General features: G+C 35.2%; 2 protein-coding genes across 42 annotated transcripts in view; one reads left to right on the forward strand and one right to left on the reverse strand.

Moving 5' to 3' along the window:
* si:ch73-204p21.2 overlaps positions 1-22,469 on the forward strand; it is a 38,218-nt gene that overhangs the window by 1,726 nt on the left and 14,023 nt on the right. For 13 of the 40 annotated variants that reach the window (XM_087290270.1, XM_087290264.1, XM_087290288.1 and 10 more), the window contains exons 2-5: positions 4,735-4,780; positions 7,206-7,339; positions 21,265-21,399; positions 21,507-21,632. The gene's annotated coding sequence lies outside the window, so the exon portion shown is untranslated. Of the gene's footprint in view, positions 1-4,734; positions 4,781-7,205; positions 7,340-21,261; positions 21,400-21,506; positions 21,633-22,469 lie in introns of all 40 variants that reach the window. The other 27 variants (XM_087290259.1, XM_087290284.1, XM_087290266.1 and 24 more) reach the window with 4 other exon arrangements.
* On the reverse strand, positions 799-21,519 carry map7a (microtubule-associated protein 7a). 2 transcript variants are annotated; one of them, XM_087290249.1, is made up of 15 exons: positions 21,247-21,519; positions 16,931-17,044; positions 16,649-16,723; positions 16,389-16,552; positions 15,166-15,271; positions 14,947-15,060; positions 14,655-14,785; positions 14,416-14,543; positions 11,906-12,117; positions 10,663-10,819; positions 9,892-10,063; positions 8,155-8,256; positions 7,441-7,491; positions 7,175-7,367; positions 799-4,800 (listed from the first exon to the last, which is right to left on the reverse strand). In XM_087290249.1, the coding sequence occupies exons 1-15, from the start codon at positions 21,377-21,379 to the stop codon at positions 4,790-4,792; spliced, it is 1,863 nt and encodes a 620-aa protein (XP_087146375.1). In that variant the 5' UTR covers positions 21,380-21,519; the 3' UTR covers positions 799-4,789. The 2 variants fall into 2 exon arrangements, with proteins under 2 accessions (XP_087146375.1, XP_087146376.1); XM_087290250.1 differs by lacking the exon at positions 14,947-15,060 and having other exon boundaries at positions 14,655-14,761.

Genomic DNA, 22,469 nt, shown 5'->3' on the forward strand with positions numbered 1-22,469 from the left:
AAAGTAAAAAAGTAAAAAAAAGTTTTTTTTTTTTTTTTGCTTTAAAAGGTTCCTAGTTTAATTTAAATTTGCATTTATGTGCATTGCATAGATTAGAAATATTTAGATTAAATATTTTATGACTTAAGAAACGGTCATTATTTTAAAAAATTTTTGCAATATACCTACTCAAAAATAAATGAATAAAATACCAACAGTAGTTATTTGTTTTTGCAAATAGACTCCATATATTCTGACCAAAAACATCAAATCTTAGCATTTTGATGTGGGTGTTTAGGCAAGGGTTGGTTTATATTTATAAGCGAGTGTATGAGGATGCATCCAGGGTTCTCCCTTAATTAACCCTTTAAGGATGTCAAAACAACATGTGAGGGGAGCCAGCAGAAAATATATCACACTGCTGTGTCTTAATAATTCTACAACAAAAATAAAGAAATGAAAATCATATGAAAATACATTTGACCACCCTTATAAAAATAATGCAATATTAAAATATAATATTTATTTAATGACTAATTCTAGGCTGCCAGCACCACACCACATAGTTTTTTCACGCAAGTTAAATTTACCATGGTTTATTGTAGTAAAGTCATGTTATAAAGTAAATCTTTTTTGTAAAACTACAGCTTCGCTAAAATAGCAAATCCATGGTTAAATTGTAGTTCGCATAAAACTACAGAAATCATTATTTTTGTAGTGAACCCATAGTAAATTTTCAAAAAGGTCAACTGCAATTTCAACAAGTATTACTTCTTATTATTGCTTTTGTTGACTGTTATGAAAAAACACACAAACCAGTTTGTTTTTCTAAGCTTTTATTAATTACACCAATAAAAAAACTGAATTAAACTGTTTACATCTTTACCCCTTATAATATTGCATAAGCCTCTATGATTGCACAAGATAAGCAGTTACCTACCGGCACACTATAGATCAATGCTTATAAGGCAGACGAGTATGTAATAATATTACATTTCGGTTATGAAAACAGGGGTGGGGGAACATTTTATTTGGAACAGCTAAAGTAGCAGCAGTGCAAAACCAGCAACAGAAACTGTAAATTCATGAGCTCGTTCAGTACTGTGGTGCAAAAGCAGTGGTCAGCAATGAGAACAGACAGAAAGTGACTTCATTACATTAATTACTGATGATTGCTTTCTAGCACTGATGTCTGATTATAAACTCTTATACACCCTTGTTCAAGCGTTTGCAGACAAATAAGATCATTTGTGTTTATTGGATCAAGTAAACATCAATATTATGAATATATATTCTTACAATTTATAAGTGCATTAATTAGGGATTGTTCACCCAAAAATGAAAATGTCTTAATTTACTCGCCCTTCACTGATTTCAAACTAGGCTGCACAATATTGGATAAAATGGATATTGCGATATTTGATTTTTCTGAGATACAAACTGCGATATTGAGTAGAATTTTAACAGATGAGTTGAATAGCTCTATTTGAAAATAACTTTTTGATTGATATTATGATTTTATAGTAGAGCACATCTGCATTAAATGTAATAAATCACAAGCATTGAGAAATACAGTAGAGAAAAGTTTGAAATAAATAAATGATGTACGGATCTCAGGAAGACAAATTGAATAATTAAATATAAAATGACACTAGTTTTTAATGTGTGTACTAGGGATGCCACAGTTCTCAATATAATATTAAACCATTAGGTACAACCTCCACGGTTCAATACCTGCTTGTGAATTTTTGTTTTCTCGGTTTTGCGCATAAAAAAATTTATGTGCGTTTTATATCTCCCCGAATTGGCTGTGTGTGCCTTTAAGTCTACGAGCTGAGATGAGGAAACTCCTCCCCACGAGTAAATATCCAATAAATATGCTCTAAAGTTAGGGGGCGCTTGAGCATCATTCCACACTGTAACATGGCGAGCGCCGGTGAAGTGAGGTTAGGGCAACAGTACAAGGAAGCGCCGTTGAAGTGAGGCAACAGTACGAGAAAGCGCCGGCGTCTTTCAAATCTGCGGTGTGAGGACATTTCGGTTTTGCTGGTAAGTATAATGGCAATAAAAGAAAAAACAGTGAACAAAAAATAATTGTGTGCAAGCATTGGTTTACACGTATAACCATGACTGCACATCTGCAGCGCCATCATTATCACTGTCTGAAGGCTGAATAGCAGAGAAGGTAATAAAGTCCTCCAAATAGCAACAATCCCTTGCTGAATCTTTCAAGCAAACATACCCAACTGGTTCCGAGACACACAAAAATAACAAAGACAGTGCGGGTGTTTATTGCTAAAGATTTGCTTTCGGTGATTGGAGATGTGGGCTTTTGTCATCTTATAAAAGCACACAATCTGCTTTACAGACTACAGTCTTGCATTTTTTCAGCACCGAGATCATTAATATGGTTTATTTATGTTTACTTAATTACAAATTGTTTATTTGAAATGGCAAATTTATTTTTATTAGCTTCACGTGTATGTTTATTTTCAAAGTGTAGGATTTTATGTGTTCCCCAGTTTGTAAATGGGCTACCAGCAGCTGTGAGATTTCAGTGTTCATTTTTTTATACAATACACTAGGAACTAATGTACTTTTCTTGGCTTTAAAGTAAAACAAAATGAGTATTGCAATGAAATATTTTTTTTCTTCTTAACCTCTTGCTGTTTCTATTACCTATAGAATAGAAAAAAAAAAACATGTCAAGCCATGAGAACTGAACCAAAAACCGTATAAAAAACCGAGGTATCTATTGAACCGTGGGCTAACTGTATTGTTGCATCCCTATTATGTACACTGTAAGACCCAAAAAGTTAAGGTAACTCAAACCGTTTGAGGAAACCAGTTGCAAAAAATCATTTAAGTTCAAAAACTAATCCTAATGAGGACTGTAAACTTAATCCATTTGAGTAAATGAAGCAATTTGAGCACAGTAAAACTCAAATGAAAAAAACTCAAACCAACTGAGTACTGGAACACTCAATAGGTTAAGGCAACTCTAACTGTTTGAAGAAACCGATTGCTACAAGCTATTTGAGTTAAAAAAAAAATCTATATGAGTACTGTGAACCTCCTTCATTTAAGTTGAAGTAATGAGGTATTTAATTAACTCATTACTTTTAACACTGAGTTCAAAATTCTTTTCAAATGAGTAGAATTAACTTCCACTCAATTTTGAGTTAACTTATTAATATAATGATTATAATGACCAATAACTGCATTTCAGAACGTGATTTGAGGAGTCATTGCAAAGTTTAATCCTAACAGAGTGAAAGATTTTCAATTGGATGTGTTTTTAAGAACTGTAAAGATTAAAAACCAAGACATTCTAAAGTTTATAGATTTAACAAAGATTAAATTGTTTTCGTTTATAGTAGAAGTATGGCTGGGTCAATAAACCATATGATATGGAATCGCGATTATGTTAAAAACAATGATAAGCCCTGGACTTTTTTTACTCTATTTGGATCTGAGAGCCAAACACAGCAGAAATGTACAACAATGGGAATGCACCGCATTTTTGCCTACTGAAAATAGGTTATGTTGTTAATGGACCTTCTCATTTTTGTGGCTTCAGTCATTGTTGGGATACTCTTTTAAATCTGGAAGCATTAACAACTGATATCGAAATATATATCCTTATTGTTAATATGGAAAAGACTTAATGGAGATAGCATTTTTGCCATATCGCTCAGCTCTACTATGAAGACAAAATAATGTTGTTTGATTAATGTTGAATTCATCTCCATAATTGCTCTTAGACTCCACAGAATATCATAAAACACGATGACTTTTCTATTGTATTTGTCTATGCTTGCAAATTGTTTAACATGTTTTATGCAGATGTCTGAATTATTTCTATATAGTCATTTAGGTCACCTATTGTGAAATTATATTCATATTTAAATGTCTATCGTAGAAAAACAAAATATCGCAATGTCAGTTTATTCCAATATCTAGCAGCTGCTTTCCCATAAACTTAAAGATTTAATACCACTTCAAGGAAGAGTAAACTGAGTGAATTTATTTTTCCTTTTATGGTGAAACTATCTTTTTAATGCAATTTATGTCTGTAACGATGAAGCAGAATTTTCAGCAACCACTACTCATTCTAATATGCAAAATATGCTGATTTTGGTGCTTAAGGATGGTGTGGAAATATGGTTCATGTTTTTCAAGGTAATCTAAGAACATTTGCAGTCAAAAAATAAACACTTCCATTCAGCAAGGATAAATTTAGCAATTCTATTTAGCTGTTAAATCGGTCATTACAGTATTAAAGCAACAAAAAACATGAGGTCGCTGACCCCAACACTTTTAAACAGCAATGTAAAGTGTTCATTCATGCAGGTTTCAAGTTGTCGTTTATATTTGCCCATGTATGAATATGACCAGTAAGACTATTACGTCACGGCTCAGAGATTCAAAGATAAAGCTGTTCTCTTCATTTCACCATAAACATACTTACTAAAATATCGAATATAACTAAATTAAAGCTAGAGCATGAAGCATTCAAGTTTTTATTTGGTTGGTGATGTACAATTAAGTTGTTGTTGTTATTATTATTATTAATTACAATTAATTGAACTGTACCCAAATGTATCTGGCTACTGAGCGATGCATGTCAACACTCCAGAGATTCAAACACTAGTCAGGTGTTTAAACTATGCAGTAAGCAAGTGTGACTTGTTACTAAAATGCTTTTTAAAGTGCAGGAAAATCATGTGCATATGTTGTTTTTGTGTTTTTCAGAAAGACGAACTCGCTGAAGCTGCTCGGTCTTGGCATCACATGACAGGTCTGTGGGTTAAATAACCTCTGAAGCAGGGGGGAGGGGGGAGAAAAACATTTTGTTAGCCTTTTAATAATAGTAATAAAAATAAATAAATATGGGTCAATGGTGATTAAAGTTTTTAAAGCATCAAAAACAATGAAAGCTTCATTACAGCTTTAAATATATTCCCCATTACATTACAATTTGTCCAGTTCATTTTTCTTTCTGGGCTAAAATGGTAATACATTTTTAACAATTTAGCAAAAATGTCATTCTATGTGGCATTATATATAAGAACAATCTTGAAGTCATATTAAGAACAAGTCATTTGATAATGCATTAAAAGCCTCCTATTTAAGAATCACGATTAGGTCTACACGATGTTGGAAAAATCTAACATTTCTATTTCTTTGTTCTGCAATGTATATTGCTAAATGAATACAATTTCACTAGAGGACCTAATATCTCTATTTGGAAAAAGTTCAGAATGTTAGATTGATTGGGAGGATTCTGCAGTGTGAGTGCATCTCCATAAATACTCCATAAAATCTAATAGTCTGTAAATACAATCAAGAAAAAGATATAGTTGAAAAAAAAACTGTGTTTTATTATTTAGTCTAAAAGTATTTGGGTACAGTAATTGAATCATAATAAAAATAAAAATAATTAAATCAAATTTGTCGTTGTTAAAGTCACAAACGGTCCAATTTTTTTTAAGATTTATATTTGGCCTTTTTGCCTTTATTCGATAGCATTATGTCAGTCATTTCTTATCCCTGAATGCTTTTAAAATCCTCATATGGTCGCTGGCCTCAAAAAAAACCATGCAAATGATGAATTATAAAAACAACCTCAGCATTGCATATCCAGCTATGTGACTGTTGAAAGTGATCACTTTGCAATATTGATGCTGAAAAAAATGCATTGTGCAGCCTTGATTACAAAGCAGCACCAATATATTAACTGACATTTTAAATCTTTGCCATTATCCTTCAAAACACTAGATTTTTTACATTTGCTTCTAAGATTTTAATATATTATTATATTGGTGATAAAATTATTTTAAACGCTTTTACAAGAAGAATTAAAGGGATAGTTCACAGAAAATGAACATTTTGCTATCCTTTATTCATTCTTTCAAACCTTTATGAAACGCTTTTCTGTTAAACACGAAAGAGGATATTTTGAATTTAGCTAGAAGCATGTAACAATTGACTTCCCTAGTATTTGTTTTTTACTACTATAAAAGTCAGTGGTTACAGGTATTCAGATTTGCTGAGAATCCTAGAAATGTGTAAAGGTTTCATGTTTAGTAAATTGTCCTTTTTGGGTGAACTATCTCTTTAAGAGTGCAAAATCCCACTTTTAGACTTGAAACCACTAATTGAAAGGCCATGTTCTTAACAAATGTATGTAGAATGGGATCAGGGTTTAAATAATAAACCTTTCCAAATCCAGCCGTAAAAAAAAAATCAATCTATTATTTTAAGTCAAGACATGACAAGATTATATAAGCTGCCATATTGGACACTAGACCTGTAGAATTCACAAGACATGTCACTTGTATAGTTTTAAATGGGGAAAAGTGTATCGGTCAATATGGTGAATGTAGCCCAGCCTACTGGTACAGGAGCCAATCATCGATTGCTGTAGACTGACAATTCTCTGGGGGGGAATTAGCATTAGCATTAGCTTGGACAACCTGAAAATATGCCGGTTTGTTTGATTCTGATGTTTAAAAACGAAACTTTTAAAAATGAAGACAGTTTAATTTTATTGGTGATTTCTAAATGCATAATGTAATCGTAAGCTTGGCAAACAGTTTTGGAGAATTTGATGTTTCCCCATTCAGACAGAAGGGCTGAGCATATTCCAGAGAGGCGTTTTAAAGATGGCCACAGAGTAAAATGACTTGCCTTAAAGGGACTTTGACTGGACTTACTCATTTACTCAAAGCAGTAGTTCCTCCAAAATTTCAATATTGCCACACCAACCTAACTGTCAGACATTGTAATGTTCTATTTTTTTTTTAATTATAAATGATCAAAAGTAAAATTAGTTTTAGATTTTGTTAACCTATTTGATGTATTGTTTATTGTTGTTAATGTATTTTTAATGTTATAAACCTTTTCATTGTAGAATAGTGTTATTTATAACATTTTTGTAAATTTTATCAGGTTTTTTCAATAAAGTAGACAGTGAAGCTGAGATGACAATAAACTTAATACTCGCTCACTCGCTCTCTAATAAAATTTAAGTAGACACTTTATTTACTTTTAATATGCTTTCTATGCATTTAAAGTCACTTCAGTAAATTGAATTGAATGCTGACATCAAAATAGGGCATCTCGTCTTTTGACCCATATTTATTTAGTTTCAAAATTGAGAAGCTTTACACGGATGACTGCATTCACTTACCAGTTTGCTGATGGGTTTGTATCTCATCCAGGCCAGAAAGACTGCGGAAGGATCTGCGCTCCTTGAAGGCCACTGTTGGAAGCATATCTTCCTCGTCCCTCAGCTCCAGCTTTGGCGTTTTTCCTGGACCTGCTAGCCTGATTACAGGGTTCACGTTCTCACAAGGCAAGTTGTCCTTCACTGATGCGGCTTTCTAAAGAGGACAGAAAGTGAGTAGGGCTACTAGATGGGGTGAAAACAAAACTCCTGCCAGAGAGAGTCTTTACCTTGTCTACAGAGTCCGTCTTTCTCGTTCTTTTCATGATTTGTTCCAAGCGCTGATTTGGGAGAAATTAAAAGCATCAGTCATAGGTTTTGTATGTTTGTGAAAGAAATCTTTTATATAGGTATTGTGATATTATCATTTATGGAGAATTAATATCACACAGCCCTTTATTCTCATCAAGTCCATATTTATCTGCTCCAAAATAAAGTCAAATGTTAATTCATTTTCTATTTATATTTTTGAAACAGGAAAAGATTAAAAGGTATTTGGACCTGACTCAACATGAATGCTGATTTAAAGTATTATTATTAATATTGCAGATGGAAAGGACTAGTTTTCATTTTGATATAACATTTTAAGTGACATTTATTCCAGTTTTTTCTAATCAGACTTCCGTGTGACATTATTATCCTATAGAAATCATATTAATACACTGATTTGTGACCTAAAAACGTTATTTTCATTACTATAAAAAACAGTTGCTAAAGTTTGCATGGAAACTGCAATATATAATTAGAAAATTTAAAAGTACAGTAAGTTTTGGTAATTTTAATGCTTCATGCCTGAATAAAGGTATTAAGAAAAAGGAAAAACCTTCCTGACCCCAAGCTTTTGACTTGTGCTTCGGTGTACTAGAAAGTTTTTCAATTTATTTAATTTATAGTTGTACAGTTAGTTCAACTGTATGTGACTGACTTTCTAAAATAAATCTTACCTTTTTTCTTTCTTGGCGTTCAGCCTTTTCTTTCTGGAAACGAATCTCTCTTTCCACTCTCTGCTGTTCTGCCAGCACACTCTGACGAGCCTCTTCCTCTCTCTGAGAATACATTATGGAGAATCATAAGAATTTTTAATGCATTCTGCCAACGATTAGCAAATTTTTATATGATCATAATGTAGCATTGTGAGGGAAATATGGTCCCACAATATGGGAAATAAATAAGTCAAAGAAACCTTACCAAACAACATGTAAGATGTTAAAAGAAAAGGTCCGTATAAATCAGTCCATTTAAAACTGTTTTATTTGTACCATGCAGAAAATTTGAGTTGAAACAAAAGCTTGCTGTTTCTGTATGTTGTTTTTATTCAAATGAACTGCTGCACACCGACCCCTTTCCCAAAGAGGATGAGGCCTCTACAGTGTGTGTCTTAGTTATTCTACAAACATGTGTATGCATTTTAAAGCCTTGTCAGTTTAAACTCCTGTGGTTTTCACAGTGGTGTGAAGTAACAAACTACAAAAACTCAAATTACTGTAATTGAGTAGGTTTTCTCAGGAATTGTACTTTAACAAGTCATTTTAAAAATACTTTTACTTTCACTGGAATACATTTTTAGTGCTGTATCTGTACTTTTACAACACTATTTTCCTTCAACCTGCAGACACTGTTTTTATTTGTTTTCTTGTCTATGGTAATTGGCTAAAGTAGAGTAATCAGTCTTGTGATTCAATCAAATTGGACAACATAAAATCCCATCATACAGAACAACCTCAAGACACAAAATCGTTTCACGCAATGACTGAGAAACTATTTATACTGCATGTCACTGGTAAGAAGATGACGGATGTTTATTGTATGATGATTGAAATTGCCAAATACCTTTAAGCAGTCACACACAAACAAATTGCATGTAAACGCATCAAACTTTCTCAGTGTAATACTCACTGATCACGACTCCTGACTACTTTTAAAAGGGCTGCTTTTTACTCATACTTTACTCATTTGAGTAATATTTACAACAGATACTTTTATTCGCACTTCATTTTTGGGTAATGATACTTTTACCTGAGTATGATTTTTCAGTACGCTGTCAGGTGGAATATTGTGTTGGGATTAAACAAGTTCTTTTTCACTTCGGCTGTCAAATACACACCAAGATTATTTCAGAAGTACAAAAAATACTGGGGTTCACATAATATTGGTTGTTTGTGTGAATGTAAACAGCTGGGGAGGAAATCTCATGTGCATATGAGTAAAGAACTGTGAAATAATGGTAACAACACAATACTAATGCATCCTAACCAGGCCTTGTCCCCTTGGGGGGAAATTATTTAAAACTGGGATATTGTGTTGTTTATGCTCCTGTATTAAAACTCAGGACTACAATTGAGATTTTTGATGGAGTTCAGAAATGGTGCTGATGTCGCAGAAGTTGTAGTGACATTTGTATTACACTGAACTGAACTGAAGCAATAGTAATTTACTAGAACTTCATTATGTTTTGGCATCTATTTTGACTCTGTATTGTAAAGCGCTAATTAATAAAGATTGTATTGAATAGATTATAAAGAAGAATAACTCCCTTTCAAATGACTTTGCATTGTGTAATTTAACTCATTTTTCTCATGCGCAAACAGCAACAATATACACTAAAATGAATTTTACAAAGCATAAAAGGACTCTTTTAAACTGGGTTTAGAGAACGTATTTAAACATTCAGCTTCTAATACCTGCTGTTGGAGCCTGTTTTCCTCCTCTTTCTGTATGCGAGCATTTTCCGCTGCAGCCTTCAGTTGCTCTTCTTGCTCTCTCTTCCTTTTTTCTTCCTCCAGTTTCAAAGCCTCTGCTTCCTGGCGGGCTCGTTCTTCGGCTCTCCGACGCGCCAGTTCTTCTCGCCTCTTTCTGCAAAATGGGATAAATCATAATCACGATTATTTTGGCCATAATTGTAATTACGATGATTCAAAACGATTATCAGTTGAAGTAAAAATTATTCGCCCTTCTGTGAATTTTTTTATATATAAATATTTTCCAAATGATGTTTAACAAGAATTTTTCACAGTATTTCCTATAATATTTTTTCTTATGCAGAAAGGCTTATTTGTTTTATTTTGACTAGAATAAAAGCAGGTTTAAATATTTTGAAACCTATTTTAATAGCTCAATATTATTAGCCCCTTTAAGAAATGTATATTTTTGATTGTCTGCAGAATAAACTACTGTTATACAATGACTTGCCTAATTACACTAATTAAGCTTTTGAATGTCACTTTAATCTGAATACTGAATCTGAATGAGGGGTTATAAAGTTAGGACGATTCTAAGGGCCTACGCATTCTCTTCCTCCAAAGACATTATCAAGGGCCCACGACCCTAACGCCGCTCTTCACTTTCGTCCACAACTACAACCCCAAGAATTTTTCTTTGATGATTATCAGAAGCATACTAAGATCACTTAAAATGACTTTTACTGATAGAAACCTAAAACAACTAAAGAATACCTCTCTGTCTCCTCTTTCTGTCTGCGCTCCTCCTCTTCCTTCTCTTTTTGGAGTCGAGCTTGTCTTCTTTTCTCAGCCAGTATTCGAGAGGCCTCCTCTGGGTCTTTAGTCCAAGAAGTAGGTCTGACTTGAGCACTGTCAGCTATTTGGCTTGGTCCTGTAAGTGAAAACATGGAAAAACCTATTTAACCAAGACCTTCATAATAGCAGTATTTTATTTCAATGTATTTAGTTGTCAATTATTCTATACAATTTGTTTATATTGGTATTATTGTTATAGGTAGTTTTTTTTTTTTTTTGTAATTTCTAAAGGTTTTCTGCAAAATAATACCAAAAATTTGCATTATTTTACAGAAAACCTTTAGAAAAAAAAAAAAAAAAACACTACCTATGTGGGACATGGGAAGCTTTTTTTTATTTGTATAGGCCAAATCCAGATGAAACCCCTATAAAGCCGTGTAAGAAATTACAGACATTGGCTGTATCTGAAATTGCCCCTATACCCTCGTTCACTATTTTCTACATTAGTCTACTGTTAAAGTCCACTTAAATGACTGAATGAAAATGAATTTGCGTGAACCAGATGGATCGTATGGATTTGTGCTTTACTGGTTGATAAATCCCTCTTCTCTGTGAAACCCTGTAATAGTTATTTAACACGCTATTAATAATGAAACAATTTATTTTGATCTTTGTCATGTATATAACAGGTAATTTAACAATTAAATAATTTATTTGGAAACACATTGTCACACATTGGATTCCACTGTGGATGCCATGTTCTAGTCAGACTTTCACAGTGCATTATGGGTATTATTTAGCCATTGAGTGTACTTTAGTTGTGCACTAGTTTTTACGGTGCATTAATTGAACCTCATTAAATGGCTGCTCCCTCTAATACTGTAATATGGATAGTGCGATTTCAAATACGGCCAACAATTAGCTGAATCAGGTGTGTTTAATTAAGGTTTGTGCAAAACTGTGTAGAGCTGTGTGTACTTAACATATGATTAGGTTTAGGATTACAGTAAAAGATTTGGGTTATTGCTTATGATGTATGTATAATAAACTGGACGCATGCATTTATAGTTTGAATTGATTGATTGACATTACAGGAGCCTAATCTAGGAGGAAATAAAACTCTAAATCCTCACAAAAATAACTATTTCAGCATAAAGTAATTAACTCTATTATTCAAATCATGGTAATGCTGGAATCATTGGGGAATGTTTCTTTTACTAACCATTAGGAATCTGAGAGACTTGTAGTGGATGCAGAGGCCCATTACTAGCTGTGTTCAACTGGAGTGAATTTTCTTTCAGACATCGTGTTTTTTCAGATTTTGTATGACTGGAGGATGGTTCAGGTTCTGGTTCCAGATCCTCCTCTTCAGGCAGAGGAGGCAAACTGTCCTGTTTTAGTGTGGCATTTCTGACATGTGATCTATTCTGCAGCCTTGAATTGTGAAGGAGAGAGAAAAGGTCAGAAGGTTAGAAAAAAAAAAAACCCAAAAAAAACAAGTAAGGTCGTTTAACTGCAGAACTACAAAACTTTAGCCTCACTGTCGCCATCTGTGGTTGAAATGTAAAATTGCAAGTTGCTTCTAGTGCTATTTCTTATGCTGATTTCTCATGGTATTAAAACAGGAGAGGTCAGCTGAGTTGCCTTACTTTTTCCACCTGATATTAACACCTTCAAATGCATCTCCTGTGATGACTTTTAACCAGCAAGTATGTGTACTAGTTGAAAAAAAAACATTACATTTACCAGCACAAGCTCATTAGAAATACATGTATCAGCCTTTATATTTTTAAACCACAAAAAAAACAACATAAGTTTGACTACAGTTTCTAGGTAAAATTAATTATATAAGGGCAGTACGATAACAACAAATTTAGGTCTTTTTCCATTAATATATTTATAGGGACTTATTATCGAAGACTAAAGCAATTTGTTTTTATGCAGAATACCAAATAAATACTTAAAATAACCCAACTTTGCCTATGATTTCCAATCAAATATGATTGCCTCACAACTTTTCTGGTGCAGTCACTTTGTACGGTGTTGCAAATGCATAGCGCTCTGGTTTAAATCTGGTACACTGTTTTACAACAACTGAGATGTAAAATCGAGGTAAAAATACGTAATCGCAGTACACTTGTCTCTGGTTCGAGTCCCAGCTGGGCAAGTTGGCATGGAGTTTGCATGTTTACCCCTTGTTCGTGTGGGTTTCTTCCAGTTGCTCTGGTTTTTCCCACAGTCCAAAAATATGTGCTATACGAGAAATGGATAAATCAAATTAGCCTTAGTGTATGAGTGGGCGTTATGGGTGGCCATAGAGATGGACGTTTCGCAATACTGGGTTGCGGCTGGAAGTGCATCCGCCTTGTAAAACATATGCTGGAATGTCGATGCTATAGCCCAGTGGTTATTGCACATATAGTGCGGCAGTGCCGAATCCTTGTTCGGGAACCTTTCCCGATCCTACCCCCCCCTCTCTCTTTCTTGCCTTCCTTCATTCCTTTCTGTCCACCTAGTGTTCTGTCAGATAAAGGGCTGATTTGAGCAGATGTTTAGCTGAAATAAAAATCTGGCTTTCAGCTAACTTTTTAAAATTAAACGGCGACAAAGCTGAAGCCCTTCTCAACAGCACTAAAAGTGTTTTGGATAAAGCTGATTATTTTACAATAGACATTGATAACAGCACAATTCTTCCCTTTGTGCAGGTAAAGAGTTTTGGTTTTGGTGTCATCTTGGATAGCACACTCTCATTTGAAGGTCACATCAATATTATTACACATACTGCATATTTTCACCTGCGTAATATCATTCGCCTCCGCCCTTCTCTCACAACCAGCAATTCCTATCCACGCATTAGTTACTTCACGTCTTGAGTAATTTAATGCACTTCTTTCTGGACTTCCTTCCATACCTTTCCGTAAACTCCAACTGGTTCAGAACCATGCAGCTCGTGTCATCTCTAGGACCCCATCTCATGAGCATGTCACACCACTCCTCTATCAGCTTCACTGGCTTCCAGTAAAGTATTGATTTTAAAATATTACTTCTAACTTTCAAGGCACTGCATAATCTCGCACCTCAATATCTCACCGAACTTTTCCATATCTACACCCCTTCTCGCACCCCTTAGGTCAGCCAACAACTTCACCCTGGTACCACCTCGCAGTTGATTGAGCACAATGGGAGACAGATCCTTTAGCTATATGGCTCCTTAGCTATGGAACTCGCTTCCCCTAGATCTAAGGAGCAGGGATAGTCTTCACACTTTTAAATCTCATCTAAAGACCTATCTTTTGAGCAGGCTTTTCTTTAACAATTTTTTTATCCTACATAATTCTATAATTCAGGGGGTTTAATAATTATAACTTCAACTTTATGCTGGAATAGTTTTTGGTTCATTCTGCTGTGGCGACCCCTGACTACTAGTTGTTGGGTTTTGGTCAGTGGTTTGCTAGGTGATCTAAAACCTAATAAAATGTACACCAAGAAGCTTATTTCAGATTTGGAAAAATGTTGATGCTGCCCTCTAGTGGATTTATCATCTAAAATGTGCAATCAGTTGCACCCAGAGCAATGTGTTTTTTATTTTTTGCAACAAAAAAAAATCCATACATAATTTCAATAAACCAAGGCTAAAATGTACCTCCATATATTGTGAGGAGATATCTCATTTGTTTTCCCCTAGATAGCAAAGTTATTAAATATAGAACAAATGGACAGATTGTTTTGTACCATGATGTTGCGAGGACTGTATTCTCTGGTGGTTCCGTGTCCTGTTTAGGCTTGATTTCGGTTGTTGTAGTTGATCTCTGAAGTTGTAGCTTTTTCAAGTCTTGTCCTTCAGTATTATCTTTTGCCACCTGAAATTAGTTTTTTTTTTTTAAAAGGTCACCTGTGGTAGTTCTCACAGCCAGATCAAAAATGTCAAATTTATTTAAATAAATTGAGTAAAAATGAATGCAAACTCCCACCAGCTCTCTGTTGGTGGTTCTGCGGATGGTGACGTTTGAGCCTCCAGGTCTGTTCGGCACTTTCCCACAATGCAAGTTGGTGCTGGAGTTCATGGTATGACATGAGACTGAACGACGACAAACATGAACCACTGAAAATGCATGTTTTTTTTTTAAATACAGCGAAAGGGCATGAAGCAATGAGCGTGAAAAGAAGAAAACAGGAAGCTGCAATTTAATACACCAGCTGCACACTCATGATTTGCATTTAAATATCTGAATGAAAGCTACAAATCCTGCGTCTAATTGATACCTGTGTCTCGTGACAGACACACAGCGCTCCTGCTTCTGGCTAGATAAGAGACAGTAGGAGTTTGAAGGCGGCGGACGAGGTCGATTTCCCACTGACTAAGAGAGCGGCGTTTAGCTGAAGAAAAGCAGAAAGCAGAGCGACTTGCAGAAAGTCAGGGGGAAAAAAAAAAAAGAGTAGGGGAAAGTAGATGCGTTTCGAATCGTGCATTGAGAGATTCACCATTTTTGTTGTCATTCTTGGTGACCTTTCGTGAGCAATGGCCTGGTTTCTGTTTGGCCTTCAGGCTTTTCTCAATCGTCTTCCGCACCACAGACTCGTAACGCTCCTGAAAGACAGGATGAAAACACTGCATTCATCCCATGCTCCTCATGTTTTTAATCATGGTTGCACGTTTTCGGCAGTCTTTTTTAACATAGCTGCTGCATTCAGTATGCTAGTGTTTATAAAACTCTCACAAACAAACAAATGATCAGCAATACAAGTAAAACTAGAACCTAGAGTTCATAGATGAACTTTGATGTTGGCTTGATAAAGCCACTGTGACTGCACTTGGACTGGGAATGGCAGTTGGCAGGGCCCTACAGAACATCGTGGCCATACGATGCTCTGATGTAGAACTATTGCTGTTTTTAAATGGTTGCAAGGTTAGCCTGTTTTATTGCTATGGGGACAATTGACAGTTTAGTGATGCTATATCAAAGCTTCTCACCAATATGAGTGATATAAATCAACTCCAATATCTCTGACAGTCAAAAACTGGACTTGGACATTAAATAAAATGGCTTGCCATATTTTATAGAAAATATAATGCTTTAGTGTGAAAGTGATACATGCAAAAAAAATGGGTTGCCATATCAGTAAAAAATATTAAATATTAAGTCAATTAATTGGATTGCCATATGGCACATGGCACACACCACTTATTGTACTTTGACTTTATTTCGTTTTTATTGTAATTAACATTAATATGATTTTTTTTTTCTTCATCCATGTAAAGCAGCTTTGGCACAATCTACATTGTATAAAGTGCTATAGAAATGGGTACTTGACTTTGTTTCATTTACCAATTTTTGTTTTTTTAATTAATTTAATATTAAATAATTTAATTACTTTGAAAGTCTATAGTAAGTAAAGCGTTGCGTACTGCCTTTTCACTGGTTACGAATACACTAGCTATCAAAAGTCTTGTCGTCGATCCCAGTTATAAGAGCAACAAATATTAACTTGACTTCTAGTTGATCATTTGGAAAAGTGGCAGAAGGTAGATTTTTCTGATGAATCATCTGTTAAACTGCATCCCAATCATCACAAATACAGCAGAAGACTGATCAACTAGAAGTCAAGTTATTATTTATTGTTCCTAAAACTTGGAAAGGCGGCAACTTTTGTCTGGTAGTGTATAATCTTTACTAGCCAAATCACATTGATCTGTGCAAACTCACTCTATCTTCTTTGAGCCTCTGTCTGCGTTTCTCCTCGACTGCTGTCCTCCTCCTCTCCTCTCTTTGCCGCTGCTCCTCCAGTTTCTTGCGTCGCTCCTCCAGGTGTTTCTCATAGATCTGCTTGGCCCGTTCCTCCCTCGCCAGCCAGCCACGCTCGCGCAAAGCTACAGTTCAGATACACCAATAAAAACTTCAGTTATGAAGCTTTCTGTATGTTCCTTTGTTCTTATTGATGTTAATGTTCAGAGTAAGAAAAATACCTATCTGTTTCTGGTACGCCTCTCTGCGTTCCCTGGCCATTCGCAGTCTCTCATCCACTTTGAGCACATTTGACTCTAAATAGATGTTTAGGAAATGTACACATTTTACATGAAGCACATCACATGATAAATTTAGCTATGCTGGTAAAAATGAGAAAAATGAGCAGCTTGGATGTGTTAAACACGATTCTGTGCTGTGCAGACTTTGACACCGTATTCTTGGCAGGAAGACTTTGAGAAAGCAAATGCAGATTGAATTGATGAATAAATATGAGTTAAGACCTGCATTATTTCCATTCTGTGAGTTGATTTTCATCTGTGGTGGTTTAGAGTGCAATGGTGTACATGCTTTTCTTTTATGTTCCAGGACTGTAGTCTTCACTTCAGATCTGGAATCTGGTGGAAAAAAGAAAGACAGTTTAGTACTTTTAATTGTGATCTCTGGCTAATTTGGTTCTTCAAATAAGGTTGCAAATTAGGTTAAAATATCTTGATGAATTGATTTGAGATTGCTGTATGTGCTTGTCTTTATTGTGGAAGACAGATGTATTATTCTTGAAGTAATAATCATCAATGCAGAATTACTGGTGGCAAGACATCATCATCATCATCAACATCATCTCATTAATATTCAGTTATTATCCATGCGAGCAAAATGACAAAATTCATAGTAAATTAAATGGTTTGTTAATTGATTTGTTGTAGGCTGTTTGTACAGGCTTAACACTTTCGTGAACAGGGGTTGGACAATGAATCTGAAATGCTTTGTTTTAGACTACAATAATTTATTAGTATTATCCAGGATACTGTGGCTCTTGATACATCACAAAGACTTGCCGTCTTGGGCACAGATGTGCTAGTAAGATACACATCAACAATTTGTCCTCTTTTAAACTCTGATATGTTAGCCATAATGTTGAGTGCCTTGCAATATTTCAAGCAAAACTGTGCTATTACTCTGCTAATTAAACCTTGATGAGCATTGGCCACCAGGCTGGTTAAATTTAGCCATGATACCTCCAATTCTAAATTGGCCAATGTTTCAGTTTAATTGTCTAACCCCTTTAGTATTCAACAGTTTATTTAGCTTTAGAGAAAAGTTTCTAAGTGGCAAGAATCTGTTTTTTTTTTTATTCCATTGGGTAAGGGATAACTGTCCATTAAAACTAATTTTGCTTTCTGATGCCTTCATTAAACTTTAATTGGCAATATTGCAACTGATAAGAAAAATGCTATCATTTCTTTTTTTTAAATAAATAAAATGTCATTGATCTGTGTTATTCATTCATATTTTAGACATTTAGTGGTTTCTCTGTTTGTTTGCTGCTCACCAAGATTTTAATAGCAGTGTTCACAGATTGAAATGAAACACACTAACAGAGCAACCACACTAGAGTTAATTAAAATCAAATCAAGTGTGACCACTCCCTAGCTTTTATGTAAAAAAAAAATGCTGAAATGTCAAACCCAGTTGGAAAAGCAGACAGGCAGGTTAGAAGTTAAGAGGTGTGATGATGATGATGATGATGATGATTTACAACATTACAACAAGAGGAATGCGTAGCATAGTGGTGAAAGCAGTCACAATTGATCTTTCTTTTAAACATTCTTAAAATTTTGAATGAACATCCTTGTGTGCTAGTTTCGAGTGACATTATCGGTTTCATTGTTATTCAGATTAGCATCAGTCATTGTCTTATGGGTGTTTCCCAAGGTGCATGTTTGAGGCTTGTTTTAAGATAAGTGAAAACAATGGCATTTATATTGTTTACAAAAATTTTAATTTGAAAAATTATGTTCTATTAAAGGCATAGTTCACCGAAAAATCCAAATTCTGCCATTTACTCTCCCTTTACAAAGGAAGAATCTTGGAACCTGGTAATCATTGACTTGCACGTTATTTGTTTTTCCTACTATTGATGTCAATGGTTACCAGTTTCCAACATTTGTCAAAATATCTTCTTTTCAGAACTTAAGGGTATGTAAATGGTGAGTAACCTATTTTGATGTGAACCATCCCTTTAAACTCTAAAAGTTTTAGTTTGTCAAATTCATAAATGCGTTGTGGTTCCCACAAAAAAGTGGCAAATGTTTTAAGATTAATGACTGTTTTTAAGATTTTAAATTTCGATACATGTTTCTTAAACCACTGATCAGAATAATAAAATAATTTCAGAAAGATCATGTAGTATTAAAAAAGTATCTTATGCCTTTTCAGGCTGGCAATAAATAAATTGTGTTCTGACGAGCTAAGGTGAAAACGCATAGGTTTAAAATACATACACATAATATAATATATATACACACACATAGGTTTAATATAGACTTCTAAATAAGGGAGGAAGTTATTGTTGTAATCTCACTGGGAAATTTGTGGCCAATAAAATGCAGTCTGTGGCATGCATATTAATGATCCCATCCTACACACTGTATCAGTCTATGTTTGGGCAGCTGATATCATAATTACGTGGCTGCTTCTGCATGTCCGGTTGATGTAGAACGTGACCTAATGTACATGCAAATGCTGAGGGTGTGCTTATGAATACAAAAATATGTGTGGCTGGCTTTGACTTGGCTGCATCTCCCGTTTTCAAAATAAAAGTCTCACACACAGGTTTAATATAGACCTATAAATAAGGGAGGAGGTTATCATTGTTGTAATCTCACTAGAAAATATTGTGGGCAATAAAATGCATATTAATGATCCCATCCTACATATCAGTCTGTTTCGGCGGCTGATATCATGATAATGTGGCTGCTTCTGCAGGTCGGGTTGACATAGAATGTGACGTAAAGTGCATGCAAATGAATACAAAAATATGTGTGGCTGGCTTTGACTTTGCTGTGTCTCCCGTTTTCAAAATAAAAGTTTTACACATATAGGTTTAATAGACTTATAAATAAGGAGGCTATGATTGTTCTAATCTCACTAAGAAATATTGTGGCCAATAAAATGCAGCCTGTGGCTTGCATATTAATGATCCCATGCCACATATCAGTCTGTGTTTTGGTGGCTAATAACATGATAACATGGCTGCTCCTGCAAGTCTGGTTGACGTAGATTGTAACCTAAAGTACATGCAAATGCTAAGGGCCTGCTAATGAATGGCCCATGAGCAACGCAACAGTCTGTATTGCATTCTGATGGCCCTGTTTTAACCAGGGTTTTACACATGTGTAATTTACATGAAAACAAGGAAACAATGGAGTTTGAGGCTCACTTCATAACCATTTCCATATACTGTACTCTTATTAAACTATACCTAGGTATACCCAGATTTTCTTTATAAGGATACCTTTAATTTTTTATATAAACTGAATGGAGTGTCCGTGTTTTATAATATTTATACTATTTCAGAAATATAAAGGAGGAAAAATGGGTTGTCAACATTTCCTGTATGCCTTTCGGATCTCAATTTAAATATGTGGTTTAAAATTATAAACATTGCCGAAATAAAATTGACTTTACCTCAGCAAATTAATAATATTTTAGTGTTATGTTAACTGTGATAAACATTCTCAATTAACTGATATTTCAACAAACACATGCTTGGCTTATAATCTGCAAACCTTTCTCTATCCTCACACTGCCTTCAAAAATGCCTCTATAAACAAAACTGGAGGGCCAAAAGGCAGATTTAAAGATGAACATGAGGACTGTCTCATGCCAGTTTTGACTTTGTCCTCTGAATCAAGACAGCCCAAGGCCTCTACACCATTACAAAGGCAACATTTGTTTTACTGTTGCTGTGTAAAGAAACAAACTCAGCGCCTGACTAAAGAGTACGTGTTGACGATCAACTCTTGAGGTAAACTTAACACTCCTGATCACGACCACTGTGATATGTAGATGTGAAATGTTCAACTCAATACCTGTCAGAACTGCTGGATTTGCATGCATGAATATTTAATCACTTACTCAAAGAAAATGAAAAAGCTTGTCGTCAGAATATATTGCATAAGAGACACGGGATGTGAGACCTTTATAAACACCTTTAGCACAGCTAGCCTCATCACACACTCACATTTGTAGTACGTCACTATCTGAGCCAACCATGATGAAATGCATTGGCAATTTACACACACAAACACGCACATAAGAGAAATGATTCATGATTATGAGGAGTTTTAGAATGCATATGCACAACTTAGACCCTACATTAGCAGATTTGTGGATCGTATTCAGTATATACACAAACATATGGGTATATAAGATGATCAGTATATATTTAAAGCACAATTGTTGATCGCATGTGCAAAATTTACACCCTGATTTAGCAGATTTGTGAATGTAATATTCATGCATATAAGAATCAGTACATATTTAAATGTATATTTATGACTTAGGCCCTAAATGAGCAGATTTATAAATAGAATTAAGTATACACACTTATGGATATAAAATGCAGAGTTTTAGAATCAATATGCATCATTAGGGAACCAAATTATTATACGTACGCATCATGGATATGTGAGGGAACCAGTACATTGGAATGCAGGATTTTAGCATCCATATACATAATTTAGTGCATGGACTATCAGATTTATGAACAGAAATTATGCACATATGTCATATTTATAATGTGTGTGTCACCAACCTCTCTGTTTCTTAGCAGTGTCGCACGTCTTCAGCTGTCCTTTCTCTGAGATCGCCTTGAAACCCATCTCAACCGTCCTGCCTGTCTTCCTCCACTCGCGTTCCTGCTCTGCCAGGCTCAAATGAGCTGGCATCTTGCTGTTTCAACACTGCTGTAAGTGCGTGTATGTGTGTGTCCGTCTAATACATGTAGAGCATCTGTGTTCCAGTGTGATGAAGTCTTCCAGTCCGGCTAACAGCTTATCGGTGCATCTCTAACAGGGAATAGGCTGCTGAGAGAGAGAGAGAGAGAGCAATTCTTCCTGAGGGAGATTGCGAGCAGCTGATTTGCTCCAGTCTGGGCTGCGTCCAGCACACGTGCGTGGCAAGCAGACTCAGCGAGCATCTGTAAGTACAGGGTGCACATGTGCCATGTTTTCACAAAAGAAAACCACCCTGATGGGAGCAGCTGGGATTATCGGAGGTGTGTTTCTCTTTAATAACAATGCGTTAAATAGGCTGGTCACATGGAAGTGGCTGCGGCGATGGTGAAATAAACACAAGACAATAAAGGAAAATGAGCTGGATGGGAAGTGGTTGCCTGGGCGACCGTGATATGCAAAATTGCGGGACTGAACAGAGGCATGACATTGCATGCCAGGGTCCAGAAATAGCAGCAGACTGTTAAGCAACTCGCCATCATCCCTTACGAAAATGAACTACGGTTTTATTACAGAAAAAACAAACACATTTAAAGTTATGTTAATGAAGTTAAACCTAGGGATTCATATGGTTTTACTATACTAATCATAACATAAGTAATCATGGTACTTGTCAGTAAACCAAACATAGTTTTACTACAATCCATATGCCAAAAAACAGTTATTCTTTTACTTTAATAAAGCCGGTTGCACTTTATTTTACAGTGCTGCTTTGCATGCATATACTGCATTTACTTATGAAGTTTTATTAACTAATTTCGAGAGGAGCACATGGTACTGATTCTCATTCGTAATCAGTAATAATCCAATCAGGGTGATCCAAGCTGACAATAAATAGACCGATTTTGAGACCTAGCTGATCTCGGACCCTCTTTATATGCTTGTTGATCAGCCAGGAGCCTTGGGCTCAATTTTCTCCTAGCTCAGGGTTCTCTCCCGGGACAGCATGACAAACTTGCTATTACCGCTAAGCATATCTAAGTGGGAACTCTTGAAATAGTCATTAGCAGGGCCAGACAGAATC

Source organism: Danio rerio, chromosome 17, assembly GCF_052040795.2.
Source record: "Danio rerio strain M-AB ecotype USA chromosome 17, GRCz13ab, whole genome shotgun sequence".
NCBI lineage: Eukaryota > Metazoa > Chordata > Actinopteri > Cypriniformes > Danionidae > Danio > Danio rerio.